We start from the raw sequence: 14911 nt of genomic DNA, 5'->3' as shown, positions 1-14911 counted from the left end.
AAGCTGGGTAGCAGTGATAGTAGGAATAAAGTGGCTTGTTGCTTTCCGTTGCCACATTGCTCTCTGTGTTTCTCTGTTGTGCAAAGGAAGTAATTTAACTGATGGGTAAATTCAGAGCTCCCCTAATATGGTGTAGAAACATTTGTGGGACAGCTGATCTTGGCAAGTCCTGAAAATGGTTTAAAATGCTGTAGTTGCAAATCCCATGCTTTTATTTGGGGATTTCTCATTGTTCTGGGGTGGTTGGCATGTCTCAGTGCAAACTTGGGGTTTTCTGTACATCTTCTCGTCCTCAGTTTTTTTCAGTATCAGATTTCAGACATTTTTGATAATACTATCTATATTTGAGATGTTTGCTTAAAATTGAAAATGTGAGTTTATTTTTTAATGCTTCTTAATGCATTTATTTCCATCTCAGTATGTATCATTCTGAAAACTGATGATTTGATTTGTTCCTTGTGGATTGCTTAATTGTTGAAATGGAATTAATGCACTTGCACTTTTGTGATGGGTCATTTGATATTTCTGGAATAGTCTACACACAATTGGGAGGAGAAGACATCACCTTATCAAGTAACTGTTTTCTCCAGCTTAAATTACATCGCTGAAAATTGAAAGCAAACTCCAGCTCAACACTTGGGTTTCTGTTACTGGCTCTAAAATGTTTCTTAGACCTAAGAACCCAGAATGATTTTCCCCTGCTCCACCTACTCCTGTCCCTCTGGACACAGTGAAAGTGTCCCAGAGATACATGGTTACCCCCAAGCCCTTAGCTGAGGGTAGTACTACCTAGTAGTGTGTTCTAGTTTTTGGCATCTGCAGTTCTTAACGTGTCTGTCAATGTGTGTGTCTGTGTGTTCAAGTAGTTAATTTTTTTAAATTAGATTGTTTGTTTGTTTATTCAGGGTATGTTAGAACCTACCAAGGAACCTTTGAAACCAATATCTGCAGCAGAAAAAATAGCTTCAATAGGACAGACACCTCCTGTATCACCAGAGATGAACACATGTGCATCTGATCAGTTCCAGGTAAAAAACAGAGAGAGGAGGGTGAGGAGGGAAAAGAACAATGAGGGAAATAATGCGATGCCTTGTCTCGTTCTTTATGGTTAAAATATCTAGGTGGTGTATTCAAAGACACCTGTCTGTAAAGGGCAGGTGCTGTTTGTGTCAGATTGAAGTCCTGCTCTTGGATCTTTCCATGTGTCACTGGGAGTCCCTGTGGGAGGCTGCAGCAGTCAGTGGCCACCATTTCAGAGTCCTGATGGTCCCTACAGATACACAGCAGTTTGCTCTCAAAGACAGTGGGCAGGTAGACAGATTTTATATGTAGTGTGAGACTCATCTGACCTCTGGCTAATGTTCTTCATCTTTGCTTATTCTGGAGCTTATTGTTGGAGGTTATTCTACATGTTGGTTAGCACTCCATTTTCTTATTACCCTATTTACATTTGTACTGTTCATGTTCATTTCCTTTTGCCCTTTCTTATTTCTTCAGTGTCATGAAAAGCAGCCCAGCTGCCCAGAGAGAGATGTTGGGTGTGGTCATTACAAGCACACGTGCCTGGCTTTTTGATTGTAGGAATTCCTTTGGCCCTTTGTGCCAGATTCTATTGAATTATCTGTTACACACGGTTGCTTTGCTGGCTTCTCTGTCTTTGAAGTCTGATACAAAATGAATGCAGAGGAGTTTAGGAGTGAGCTTTTGAATTTCACAAATTCTCTGTTGTTGTTTCGATGTAAGGACGTAGAAGAGCACTTGAATGCCAAGCATGTTGCCATGTGTGTGGTTGTCAACAAGCTAATGGGATATGCAGAGATATTTCATTTTCAATGTCATTACAGTAATGCTCAGTACATATTCAGAGACCCAGCTGTGTCCCTCCTTAGTGCAGGTCTTGTTTAATCCACCCAGCATCTTCAGTTCCCTGCTATGCTCGTGACTTCTGATTGAAGGCATTCCAGCAAGAATTATTCTTGGGCTGCAGCTCACCTTAACAATAGCTACTTGTGGCTGTAGTGGTGTTCTTGCAGTCCTTGCTCTGCCACACTGCAGAGCTCTAAGTGTGCTTGTAGCAGAGCAGAATTCTTTTTCATTCTTGAGTAGCAGTTTGTCAGTGGGCTCAGAGCTAACATTGATTTTGTACAGCAATACACATTTGGTGCTTCCTGTGCTGCTCCTCAGGAGCAGCTGAACTGGATAGAAGAAAAGGTGACAGCAGTGATTACTGCAAACAGTCTGACCTGAAGAAATCTACTGTGTGGTAGGAAAGCAGGGAATTTTCACTGTCTTTTTGCAGCATTCAAAGTATCCTTTTATACAGAGGAGAAAAATATTAAATTAAGCCATACACTAAACAGTGTAGAGAGCTGCGAGAGCCTAAAGTAGCAACATCTCTGACAAGTGCCATCTTCTCAGTTGCTTGACAGTCATGGTGCTGAAAAGAAGAACCTCTACTTACCTAAGTGTCTCTTTTTCTGTAATTATGAATTCCTGCTACAGAATTCCCCTCCACTTGTCACAGTTTGATAATCTTGTCCCATAGCTTGTTCTGACAAGGCCATCTCTGTTTAATAGTTGTGGTCCATGAATACATCTGAGAAGCTTCTGTGCTGTCTGTCTGCACTTTTGGCATTAGGTTGGCTTTTCCAAAAAGACAAACACTAAAATGAGCTTTTGAGGAAGAGATGGGTTAGAGATTGGAACCATTCAGAGCTCTAGGAGGCTACAGTTAGATGACATTCCAAAAGTTTCAGGGCGTGAATGATCAACTCTCCACCTCAGAGACCTCCTTTCTTTCTTGGTCTCATCTTCTGTCAATGATTGGTGGTTTCTGTTTCCTTTGGGAAAAATTCAGTTTCACGTCACATCGTGCAAATGGCTCTTTCAGAATATTCCAGATTGTCCTGGTAATAAGATGATGTGCCCAAACATTTCATTAGGAGCTATGCTACAAACATTGTTAAAATACTCCGTGGAAATACAGGCAGTTTTAGTGGACTCTGAAACTTCTTATTCTGGAATTATTCTTATTCTGAAACTTCCTGTTCTAAATGCAAGTGGTTCAGGTGCAACAATTCAAATATCTCTTAAGTGCATCTGATTAATGTGTAATTAGTTAGTTAAACTTCCAGAATCCTTCATTTTCAGAATGATGATTTATCCCTATTTTCAGAACCTTCAGAATATTGACATTCTCTTTGGAAGCAGAGGCTCTGGTTGATAGATTTGTGTTCTTTGCTCAAGGAAAAGTTCTTTTCTGTTTGAAGGCTGGCATTTATGGCACTTGTATACAGATCAGTGTCTGTGCATGTATGTGTATGACTTTCTGCTAAGTGAATAAGACTTTGGAGGACTGATGAGGCAAAAGTAATAGTGGAAAGAACACTTGTAGAAACACAGAAATGCCTCCTAAATGTTTTTGTTGTAGGCCAGCAGACAAAAGCATGCAGAGATTTAAAATGGAGAACTTTAGAACTAACAGAATGAAGTAAAAAAGCAAATGAGCTGCAGTGGTTCCTCCTAGTTATGCTGTAAACTCTGAATGTTTTGCCTTCATTCCCTGCACAGGGTCTCATTGAGTTAGGCTGTGGAAACAGAGTGGACGAATTTCCATCTGAGGCATTTAAGCTGTAAGGACAAGGATTTTGAAATTGAGTTCTCTCACAAGTTACTGATGGGTTTGTCACATTAGTTTATTGTATAAAGATGATTTTTGTGGAGTCATTCTCTTTTATATTTGAAGGTAGCATCTAAAATCTAAATTCTTCTTTAATCTGTTGTTTATCTTGACAATTGAAGGCTTTATTTCTCTCTTCCTCTGTGCTCCTGACTGTAAGGCAGTAAACAGAATATGAAATAATCCCCTGATTACTGTTGCCTTGATCTAAGCATGGTGTCTCAAAGACTCTGTCAGGACACATCGGGTGTGAGGAGTGGCTCGTGGAGCAGGCACCCTTTGATTGTGAAACCCAAGACAAGTGCTGCCTTCTTTTTTGTACAGCTCTGGTGGGCTTCTACATCACAGCCAAGTCTTCAGCGAGTGCAAGCAAAATACATTCCAGTGTTTTTTGTCTAAAGGGTTGTCTGGCCTTAATGATGACAGCTTTCTCTTCATTTGATACTGTTTTCTGGTTAATGTTGTTTTAAAGTTGATTTATCTGCTTCTCTTTGGATTCTTTGAAAAAAAGTTGTCCAGATATTTCTGCTCTTCTGCTATTACTTCAAAGCATTCTCTTCTCTTCTTTCCATTTGGAACTATGTTTCTTTGGTAGGGTTACTTGCCAAGTTTTACTTAGTAATTTCTATATTGGCATAAAAATCTGCAGTGACCCAGACATTTCAAGAAGAAAATTACCAGTGACTCTTTTCTGCAGGTGCCCATTACAGCACATCTGCTTGCATGTAAACCACTGAATTGGGGATCAGGTTATAATAGAAATATACATCTTACACTTGCTGGCTATTAGGGACTGAAGCTTAATTAAACCCCGTGGGGTGACAGCCTCTAAAAACACTTTTAATTACATAAGAGACCATCAGGACTTCTAACAATGACAGATGCAAACCACCATATTATTGGCCACCAGCCAAAGGCTCCATCAGGAGCTGCTCTCCAGTTATACATGTGAGAAAGATCCAGGAGTGTGAGAGTGTGTGTAGCTTTGTTGACAGACTAAGAGAGAAAGATTTGCAGGTAAGAGATGCTCCAGAGCTTGCTGTGCTGTCAGATGGCAGCTGTGTAAAGGGGTTGTGTGAAAAGAGCAGCTTTCAGAACTGACATGATTTTGCCAATGAACACGCACAATGCAATGTATGAATTACTTGCATGTGAAGCTTTTTCTGGAATGTATATGGTGCTCATTTGTGGGATCCATCTAAATATTGACATTGTATTTGTATTACAAGTCCTTTTATGACTTTCACCCAGCTTTAAGACAGCAAAATGCTTCCTTTTTACATTTTGTTTAATTTTCCTTGGGTAATTATTGGCACAGACACAAACATTTACATTTTACTCTTTTGGATTATAAGAGCTCTTACATAATACATTCTGAAATTACTGTGTGAAAACATCTCTTGCTTGTATCAAAGTGAAATATGATGCAGTAAAACCAGCAGGCATTTTAATTTCCTCTTTCTTACTTCCTTAACATTCAGAGTAGTACTCTGACAGCTAAGTATGCTTTGTCATTTCTGTACTGTGTCCTGTAATCTAAGATGGAGGCCTCAAGGAGTGAAAGCAGTGTGCTCCATTTCTCAGTATTCTCCTAGGTTGGGCACTTTTCTTTAAGCATGTTATTAAAATATTAATTGCAGTAGCCTGACAACCTCACAGTTTCAGAAAGGCTAAACATTATAATCCCATTTGCAGGGTATGTCCCCCTTGGCTGAGGTTCCAATGCCTGTGTTCAGGTGTCCCAGTGTAGTTTGCTTAGGGCTGAGGTAATTAGAAGCAGAAAACTTTCTGTTTCATTTTGCTTTTTCCTCTGCCTGCTCCTTTCACTTTGTTTGCTACTGTACAGACTGGGGCTTGCCAGCATCCTGTGTAGGTGAGGGCTGCTTTACTTACCCTCTCCTTAGCAAAGTGGTTGAAGTCAGCAGAGTGGCCTCATCCCACAGAGCACACTAATATACTTGGTATATTCTCACTGATTTGGAGTCAGACTCATTTTTTCCTGTTTTTAGAAGAATTCATCACATCCTTTGTCCTTTCCTTGTTGAATCTGAAAATCAAGCCATCACTAAAGGCAGAAACTTAGCTAACCAGTGGTGCCATTTTTTCCACGCAGCTCTGTCACAGTCATCAGTCCTGACTCAGGCCTTTGACACAAGATCTAGTGGGTGTTTTCCTCAGTAAGAGAGTTGGTAGGAAGCCACTTTGTTTCAATATGAATTCATCTGGCTCAGGGCAGACAGCTACTAAATTGTCATGCTCACTACCCTTTTCTTTTCCTACAAAATCCTTTTAATGTCATATATTTTACACGTGGCAAAGTTTAAACAAGCTGCTGATGATAGTGATCATTACTTCATCAGGTGGAGCTTCCATGCTGCTGACATTATATGTACATGCAAATCATTTCAATGCCAGTAATATCATTCCCAAAGCAAAGCAAAAAGTGAAGGATTAGTTTCTTAATCTCCATGAGGAGAATACTGTTCAAGCTGTGCTCGGTACTGAAAGCATTTTTAAGACATTAGATGGTAAATGTCTTGCTTAGGAAAATCTTTCCTATAAGTAAATACACAAATCTCTGGCTCCCTTTGTTTTGCTTCCTGTAAACATCTAGCACTGAGGAAATGCCTTTTACAGTGAGCTTAATTGTGCTACAAAGCTACCTCAAGTTCATACAGTCTCGATTAGTGAATCTGCATTTTTCTTCAGTGTCAGATGGCTGGAAGTTTTAAAATTAAAAAATGAAGGCTGATTTTCTAGCAAAGCAAAGAGAAGGTGTGGGTCAGCTACTGGAAGCTTAACAGATACTGATGCATTTTAAAAAATACTGCTGAGAACATCCATTGCTTTTCTTCCATACTGTGATTGTTTCATTAGAAGTTGAGGGCACATCCTTTTCCAGTGCTTCACAACAGTTGACTTCACTGGGAAGAGAGCAGAGTGTAATGCACAGAAGTAGAAATGTTCAGCTTCTTTCAGACATTTCTGCTGCTGTCCCATCAGTTTGTGTCCTGAGGGTACAGGAGGACAGTGCTTGCAAGTCACACTGCACCTGCACACACCTTCCCTGCTGCTTGCTTTTGTCCAAAAGCCTGAACAAGAGGAATTCAAAAGGCAAGGGTGGGCTCCCAGAAGGAGCCAATGTTTCCACTCTCCTCTTGTTCAAGCACTGCTGCCAAGGGTTTGTATATAGATCAGGATGAGTGAACTGTGAAAGGATATATCGTCACAGGAGTTTTATTTTTAAAGGGGGTGGAGTGCAGAGGGTGTTGATAGTTTGTCCCTCCTGGGTGGGGATTATGTTTCTTAAGAGCTAACCAAACCAAAAGAATGATGGGTTGTTTGATGATAAATAATATATGTGATCAAGACAAAGCATGGATGCACAGACAGCTTTCACTGTTCTGAATTTGCCCTGTAATTGTGTATACATAATTTTTTATGCTAAGTGCCTCATCTTCCATGAAAGCAATACTTTAATTTTCAACGATGCCTTATGGTTTGTTATTCAGTACATATGTCTTAGTTAAATTGCAAATCCTGTTTGAGTTAGAAGTTACCTAATCTGTGCTGTTCAGAATTTAATGGACTTTGTGTGGTAGAACAAATCTACTTTGAATCTCTAGTGCATATTATGAAAATACACACCTCCCAAAAGTTGGAGCTTGATCATTTAGTTGTCTTTTTTAGTGTTTAGACGCTAAAGAATCTGTTGTTTGAACTGCTTTGCATTGTTGTAACCTGAACTGACTATAAAATCTGATTTCTGACTTTTCAACTCTAGGAATCTCTACCACCTGTCCAGTTTGACTGGAGTAGCAGTGGCCTTACTAACCCTTTAGATGGTACGTCTCTCCGTAGAGCCTCTAGCACCAGAGCTAGAGATAAGAAAGCTACAAAGTTCAGACAAACATCTATCTGCTGATTATTTTTTTAAGATATATACACACACACATATATAAAATATATATATAATACTTATTTCTTACTCCTAACTTTGGAAATTCAGGCTTTCTTTCTGATTAACAGTGCCCCTATGTGAAGTATTGCATAGTTTGAAAAATACGAAGTTAAGTATTATTTTAGATTCCCGCCATATGCTAGTGACACAGTGGCAATATTAACACTTCATTATGTATAATTGCAGGTTATAATGAAACTCTGAACAAATGAGTATTTTAGGTTCATGAGTTTTACTTCTTAAAAGTATTTTTCACCAGTCAGCTATCTCTTTAGACATCCTCCGAATGACAAACTTGTGTACAGTGGCTACTTCAAAGCACAATATTTTAATCACAAAATGTTTGCAAAATATACACTTCTTGAGCTGAAAGTTTTCAGATTTAAAGATAATTTTATATTTCAAAAGTGTGACTTCATTCATTATCACTTTTGCTTACACTACAGAGCTAATTATAGCTAATATATTAAAGAGGTAGCTACGAACTTATTTGTATCTGTAAATGTATATAGTTATCACTAAAGGACCCTTCACCTACGTCTATTTTAATAGCAAAGTGAGTTGTGCCACTGCCTCCAGTGTCAGAAATGTAAGTGCATGCAAAGGAAATAAAACAAGTTCTGGAAACTTGTTTAATGGACAGACTAGAAACTATCAATAAACTCCTTTACGAGGAGCCTGCTGACAGCAACTGAGTGATGCCACACAAGTTGAAAGGCAGGCTCAGATAAAGTGCATCTCTTGCTGCACTGGTGTTGCCACACTGTGTTGTTGCAGAATGTGTGGGGTGTAAGAGTTTGGATAGCAATATCACGGTGCTGAAGGAAAGCCTGGATGGACCCTTTTGCTGTTGTCTGGTGTCTTACTACTTCAGTCAATCATCATGCTTTCTTTTTAACAAACAACTTTAAAATGTATCTTGGTTTGATTTCTGTTTTAGTACTAAAGGGGAACAGTATAATTTGCCAGTGAGTGGCATTTGTTACCCAGTGGTCACACTGCTTTAAAATAATGATAATTAATAGCTTAAAGCTGCTAAATAAAAGTTCCATTTTTTTTTCTTTTTGTTCTTTGCTGTTTGAGGATCTGCTAAGTTTTCCTGATGAAAGAATGGCTTTCAATTTCAGTGAGGGGAGAAAAAGCCCATTATATTTTAACTATCAATTGACCTGTATATTGTTTCCCTTTAACTGGTCACATCTCTCTCTCTGGCTCGTGCTGGTTCTCTTTCATTTTTAGCCTGAAATAAATATTTCTATTTTAAAGTTACTAGTGTTGATTTCCTTGCTGCATTGTACATGAGGAAATGTGCACTGAATTAAGTTGTTAACATTTTAGAAGGTACAAACTAATACTGTAAGCATTGTTTTCATGTCGATTTTTAAATTGCGTACTGAGTACTAATTATAACTTGCATGTTCAAGTGTGTGTCTTACCCCTTTTTACACATAAACCCCTCCCTTGGCTTACCTTCTATATGGCTGCCTACCAACACGGTCACTGAATTTCAAGCTAGTGGAGGTTCCACTCTTCTGAACCTTGATTTCTTTGGGCCCGTGGATGACAGTAGCTCTAGCAGCACCACCACAATCCCAGGTCAGCAGAGTGTCAAAACCACAACTGTAAGAATATAACGACTTACTAAAAGCATGAGCACATCACTTGACTTTCCTACAAACAAGGAGAAGTTTTTACATTGCTTTTCTCTAAAATGTCTCTCTACTGCGTTTTTCCTTTAATCTGTGTTCTGTTTTCTGATGTTTTGTATCGAGTACGAAGTATTTAAAAGGTACTGTCAGCTCTGTATGTGTCACCTGCTGAAGGAATGAATGGCTTTTATGCTCTCGCAAAGAGGATGTTAAAACACTTGTTTCAAATTAGAAATTCCTGAAGTTAACTCTTCCAAGCACTTAAGGAAATTCAAAAAATGATGTAGGTGTGGCAATTGCTAAAATATGAGGCTTGCTCTCTTCTCTGAGTGCCTCCAAATTACAAGATTATGATGATAATAACATGTGGAAGCCGTGTGTGAATATAAACTTATTAACCTTGATACATCACAGCCCAGAAGGTCATGGCCTGGTGCTAATAATACAGTGAAAAAGGTGTTTTAACAGCCTCTATAATAGAAAAGGGTAGATGCATGTTTGTGGGATATTAGAAGTCCATGGATGTTAATTTTGTAGCCAAAGCACTTTATCTGCAACTCACTCGCTTAAAAAACAGGGTGAAAACACTACTGTCTCATTGAATAATGTGTGGAAGTCATTTAATTGATTAATCATGTGGTTTTTACATGCTCTGAGTATTTTGCACAAGCTTGTGAAAACCTACACTTGGAATAAATTTCTGCAGGAATTTCAGGCCACACTTTGGGGATTTGTTCCAGTGCATAGGTTAAGTTGATAAGGCAAGTACTCCTTCAGTACAATGCCTGAAGCCATGATAATCAATTTTTTAATAGGAAAAATATTTTTCTTCTTAGTGATTTTAGTTTTTAAAATCCATTCATAAGATATTTGGGGTCCTCCCACATTTCAAATAAGTGATTATAATTATTATGGTATAATTTTGTTTGTAGAAACACGCTTTTTTAGTTTTAAAATTTAATCACTGAGAGCAATTTTATGGCATGGCAATCTAAATGACTTTTTATTCCACCCTTGAGAAATTCCATTATCAGATGAAAGAGGGCAGATTTGTCATGGAAGTGACAGCTAGCAAAGTCAAGGTGCTTGAGTCCTACAGATTCTTTTTTAAGTGTGTGCAAGTCCACTGACACAAGTCACCAGTGCCCAGTACATGTATTATTGCTGCTGTAGTTGGGTACATGCATTTCTGCTTGTGCAGAAGGTGTGCACACTGGAAGGGGTTACTGGAGGAATAATTTGTTAGTCTTTTATTGCATTTTATTTTTTATGTTGTTGTTTCATCAAGTTACAGGTATCATCTCCTATGGTATGCCCTATAGTGCTTTTTTTTCTTTTTTTCCCTTTTTTTTTCTTTCCTTATTTTGGTTTGGCTTTGGGTTTGTTGGTTTTTTGTTTGTTTTTTTTTTATTACTGACTTGTTTCTGGGAAAGTCATTTGTTTCATGGCTTGCAGCTCGTGTGTTTGTGTGTGTGTTTAGGAGCTTTGTGTGGGGTTTGGTTGGCTAACTTTCCTTCAATATCTCATTAAGGTTTTGCAGTGGTTTCCTTAAATATTCTCCTGTCATCTGAATAAAATGGAGAATATGCAACTCTTTAAAAATACATAAAAGAATTGAAAGAAAAATTGGTAGATTTTTTTGCTTAAAGAGGATACTTTTATCAGTTTATTCTTTCTTTGGAGACCTAGTTTTACTTGCTATAGATTGACACTGAATTCTTCTCAGTCTAATGTCTTATTAACTCAAAATAACTTTTAAATAGAAATTTTCATTCCACATTATGAACAGGGAGTTCCTAATCTCTATTTTCCAACAGATTTAGCATATTGTTTTATTTTTCATGTCAATAGTTTAACATAAATGCAGCTGAGTAAGAAGTGCCTAAAGAACAGTAAATTGAGCAGTGACGTCCCAATACAGGACTGTAAATGGGAATATCTAAAGGATGTAACTTTCAAGGTTGCATTTTATGTTTGTTGCAGAGTTGCATGTCAAAGGGCTCCTCCCTTCAATTAACTTTCCAATTTGTACCTTAATGGGATTTCTCAGGCTTCTGCAAGTCAAAGTGTATTTCTTCAAGGCTTCCTCTCCCTGATTGAAAGTGGATATTTTATGGAATATTTGGGCTTTTTCCTACTTTTAAGTTCTGTAAACATCTGACATTATTAGAAGTCTTGGTATACTGGTCTCAGGACAGTACATATTTTGATATTTTGCATGGAACTGGATCAAATCAAGTGTGAAAATCCAGACGTTAAAACAAAAATATGTTAAAAGAACAGCTGATTAATTTCTAACCAACCCATATTATGTGCAACAAATCTTCCACCTCCTGTAACTTAACCAGATGATTTTCTTTACTTTACATTTTGGTGAGCTTAGTTTCCTCACAATAAAAGAAGAATTAATTTGTGCCAAAAGGTTAAATGGTCAAGACACTGCTTGTGGAGAGCCTCTTGCAAAGCAGGTTTGAGGATGATTAACATAATCTGTTACCACACAGTGCTGCACTTACCGGTGGTAGAGGCAGGACAATGGGCACTGGCATTTATTTTTAGTAATCTTCTGGTGTTTCAGGGGTACTTGTAAAAGCATTTTGATCCTGGGAAGTAAGCTGGATACAATCATCAGCAAACTTTAATAAATGCTGGGTTTGTATCAGGGAGCTGCATGGGCCCATCAGGTCCGAGTATTTGCAGTGTTTGTTCTGCAGTAGGATGAAATGCTTTTGTCCACACCAGCGGGCACAAGTGTGACACCTGTTTAGAACAGAGGTGTCTGTAAATAAAAACACAGTGCTTATGAACAAAAATTCTGTGCTGTCTTTGAAAAACACCTTTGGAGCGGTGCATATGCACGCTTCATGAAATGCATGAGGCATAAAATATCTGGAGCTATAACTAGGGAAGTATCAGCAATTTAAAATGCAACAAAATTTGTTGTAATGGTCTTTCCTCTTGATTTATTTTGGTAATTCTAATTCCCAGAGGGTTTTTTAATACTATGTAATATTTAAAAATCCAAGACCTACTTCCTGCTGAGATGTGATGCTTGATACTAAACAGATAGAGTTTAACTCATACATATATATATATATTTGCATACAAGTTTCCATTGTTTGCAATGTTTTCAGAATGACCTCTGCTGCTAAAATTTGAAATCCATTTGCAACAAATGTGATGTCAAAATTCAGCATCTGACCTCGGATACCTGAAGCTAGGAATTCGAGGCTGAAACATTCAGATTCTTAATGTGTTAGAAATACTTGAAAGGTGAAAAGGGAGCACAGACTAAAAGTTTTGGTAGCCCTGTGCATGTTAGTATGTAACTTTTTTTTTAATGCCATTCCACTTCTGTGTTTCATAAAAGCTGCTTTTCCTCACTTAAAATTTCAACACAATCCCTAGTGAAAAGCCAGGTGCTAAATGCACTCTATTGCATGTCAGTGTTTGTAACCTCTACGTGAAGAGTTGGGCCCTGTTAACATGCAGTGTTCTTTTAATACAGGCAGTTGAGTTGCAGTAATTGAAACAATCCATTTTGACACAGCTGACACTTTTATAGAGGTTTCACTCTGAAAAGTCAATCAGACTGGTTTTGTTTACTCACAGACTGAGACCTTGTATGCCAGACTTGATCCAAGGCGTGTGTTTTGTACTACAACTAAAAAAGCTGCTGAAAAAGGATGGGGAGAAGGGATGATGCTTCAGAAACACAAACATGTTCTGTCATGTTCTTTTCATGTATCTCGAAATTATAAATGATTCAGATGTTTACAGAAAACAGTCTCTAGCAAGTTGGTCTGTGACTAATGATGACTCTGCTTGCCACCAACCATCACTGATTATTATTTTGTACTATAAGGTGTGGATCCTGAGTTGTATGAATTGACAACCTCAAAACTGGAAACTTCCAATGCAAGCAGCAGAGTGACTGATGCGTTTGCAAGGCTCATGTCCACAGTGGAGAAGGCAAGCACGTCCACAAGGTAAATCATCCTCATGGCACGTTTTTCTTCTGTTTCTAGGGGTGGTGTGAAATGTGAGGGGTGAATGCGTGCGCTGTTCTAGGGCAGAAGTTCCTGAGTGATCAAAAGGCTTTAAATTTTAAATCTGAAGTTTGTTGTGCTGTAGTTCTTATTTCAAGTTATCTCAGAACTCTGAAAGGAGATGGGTAAGAGTTTATGAGCTGAAGGAAGATGATCACCAGGACCTGTGTTGAAAAGGCAGGGTCAAAGACTGAACTGGAGGAAGCAACATTCTGAACACCAGAGCTGGTTCCTGAGAGTTGCAGGGTGAGCTGAATCAGTTCAGTGACCAAGGACTGAGACAGAAGACTCTCCTTGGACTCTGTGTAATTTATAAATACAGAATGTTCCATGAGTAGAATGATAACAGACTAATAATTACGACTATATTTAGCCCTTCACAAATACTTCTAATACCTGTCAGAACTTCAGTGACCAAACATCATTTTAATTTTGCAGGTTAAGGATTGAGTGTGTAGTTGTTTTAGGATGTCATTTCTGCCTCAGTGGAGCACACATGAAGTAGTTTTGTGCTTTTTTTATAGGTAGTACCTATAGAAAGGCTTTAGACATCAAGTGGCTTTCTTGAAGTCTGGCCTTTTGATTGGGAACAGAATAATCTCTCCATTTATAAGCTTGTATTCTTTGGACTTATTTTTTTATGTGCATTTTAGCAGTAGGATCCAAGACTATCTTAACATATAATTAATGTCTGTGCCCATTAAAAGAAATGCTGAGGAATCTTTACCAAGTAAACCAGTGGTTTTTTGGAAGTGTGTGCCTCAGTGTGCAACAAGTGGATGGTAACATTTCTGCACTCCCAAGTGAGCTTTAGTGTTTATTCAGCACTCTTAAACTAGATGTGTTTTCATGCAGCAGCCCTTAGGAGGAGGCACAGTAATGGTGGGATGGAGCTGGCTTGCTTAAAATGACTAATTTGTAATTTTCAAGAGTTTTTTAAAACCATGTTCTTTTACTGAGAAAACGATCTTCCTGGTTTTCCTGCAGTGACAATTTTGAAAGTGAACGTGAAATCAACAAACCATGAAATTTCAAGGGAGAACCAGTAGAGGGAACTCCCCACTTCAATGCTGATTTTTGGGTCTTTTGGATTGCCTGTTTTTCTATCCATGGAGTGCACATACTTTTCCTGGAGATACTGTAGTGGAAATTTGGCTTTTAGAAATTAGAAAACATAGTTACAGTTGAAATATTTTTGTATTGTATTCTAAGCTTAATTTAAAAGTAACCACAGCAGGATACGCAAACTCCAAATGTATCTTTGTTGTATCTGCACTCTTAGTTTTGTACCTTGCTTGAAGATGTCTCAGCTTTTTGTTTACAAAGGAGCTTTGCTTAAATGAATGTTGACCCTCATTTTTCTGTACTGGATTTTTTTTTTGATGTGAGGGATTTGGTTTTTTCCCAGTTGAAAGCTCTTACTTGTCCTCTTCAAGCTCTTTATCCAGATGTCAGAGCTCTTCCCCTGTTCTGGAGAGCACTGCTTACCAACAGGAATTGGTTCTAGATCTGTGATGTAGCAATATATCAGGCTGGGGACCTCAGACTTGGAGGCTAAGTTCAGACACACACA

General features: G+C 38.3%; 1 protein-coding gene across 2 annotated transcripts in view; it reads left to right on the top strand.

The window, feature by feature from the left end:
- Positions 1 to 14911, top strand: part of AFTPH (aftiphilin) — a 42458-nt gene that overhangs the window by 22251 nt on the left and 5296 nt on the right. Inside the window, exons 6-9 of one of the 2 annotated variants that reach the window (XM_063391576.1) lie at positions 906 to 1028; positions 7464 to 7524; positions 9153 to 9236; positions 13155 to 13278. In XM_063391576.1, the coding sequence (XP_063247646.1) occupies positions 906 to 1028; positions 7464 to 7524; positions 9153 to 9236; positions 13155 to 13278 (392 nt within the window). The remainder of the gene's footprint in view (positions 1 to 905; positions 1029 to 7463; positions 7525 to 9152; positions 9237 to 13154; positions 13279 to 14911) is intronic. The other variant, XM_063391577.1, reaches the window with a different exon arrangement.

This window comes from Prinia subflava, chromosome 2 (assembly GCF_021018805.1).
Source record: "Prinia subflava isolate CZ2003 ecotype Zambia chromosome 2, Cam_Psub_1.2, whole genome shotgun sequence".
Taxonomy (NCBI): Eukaryota; Metazoa; Chordata; class Aves; order Passeriformes; family Cisticolidae; genus Prinia; species Prinia subflava.
Note: the sequence above shows the minus strand (reverse complement) of the source record. Positions and strands in the feature narration are given on the sequence as shown.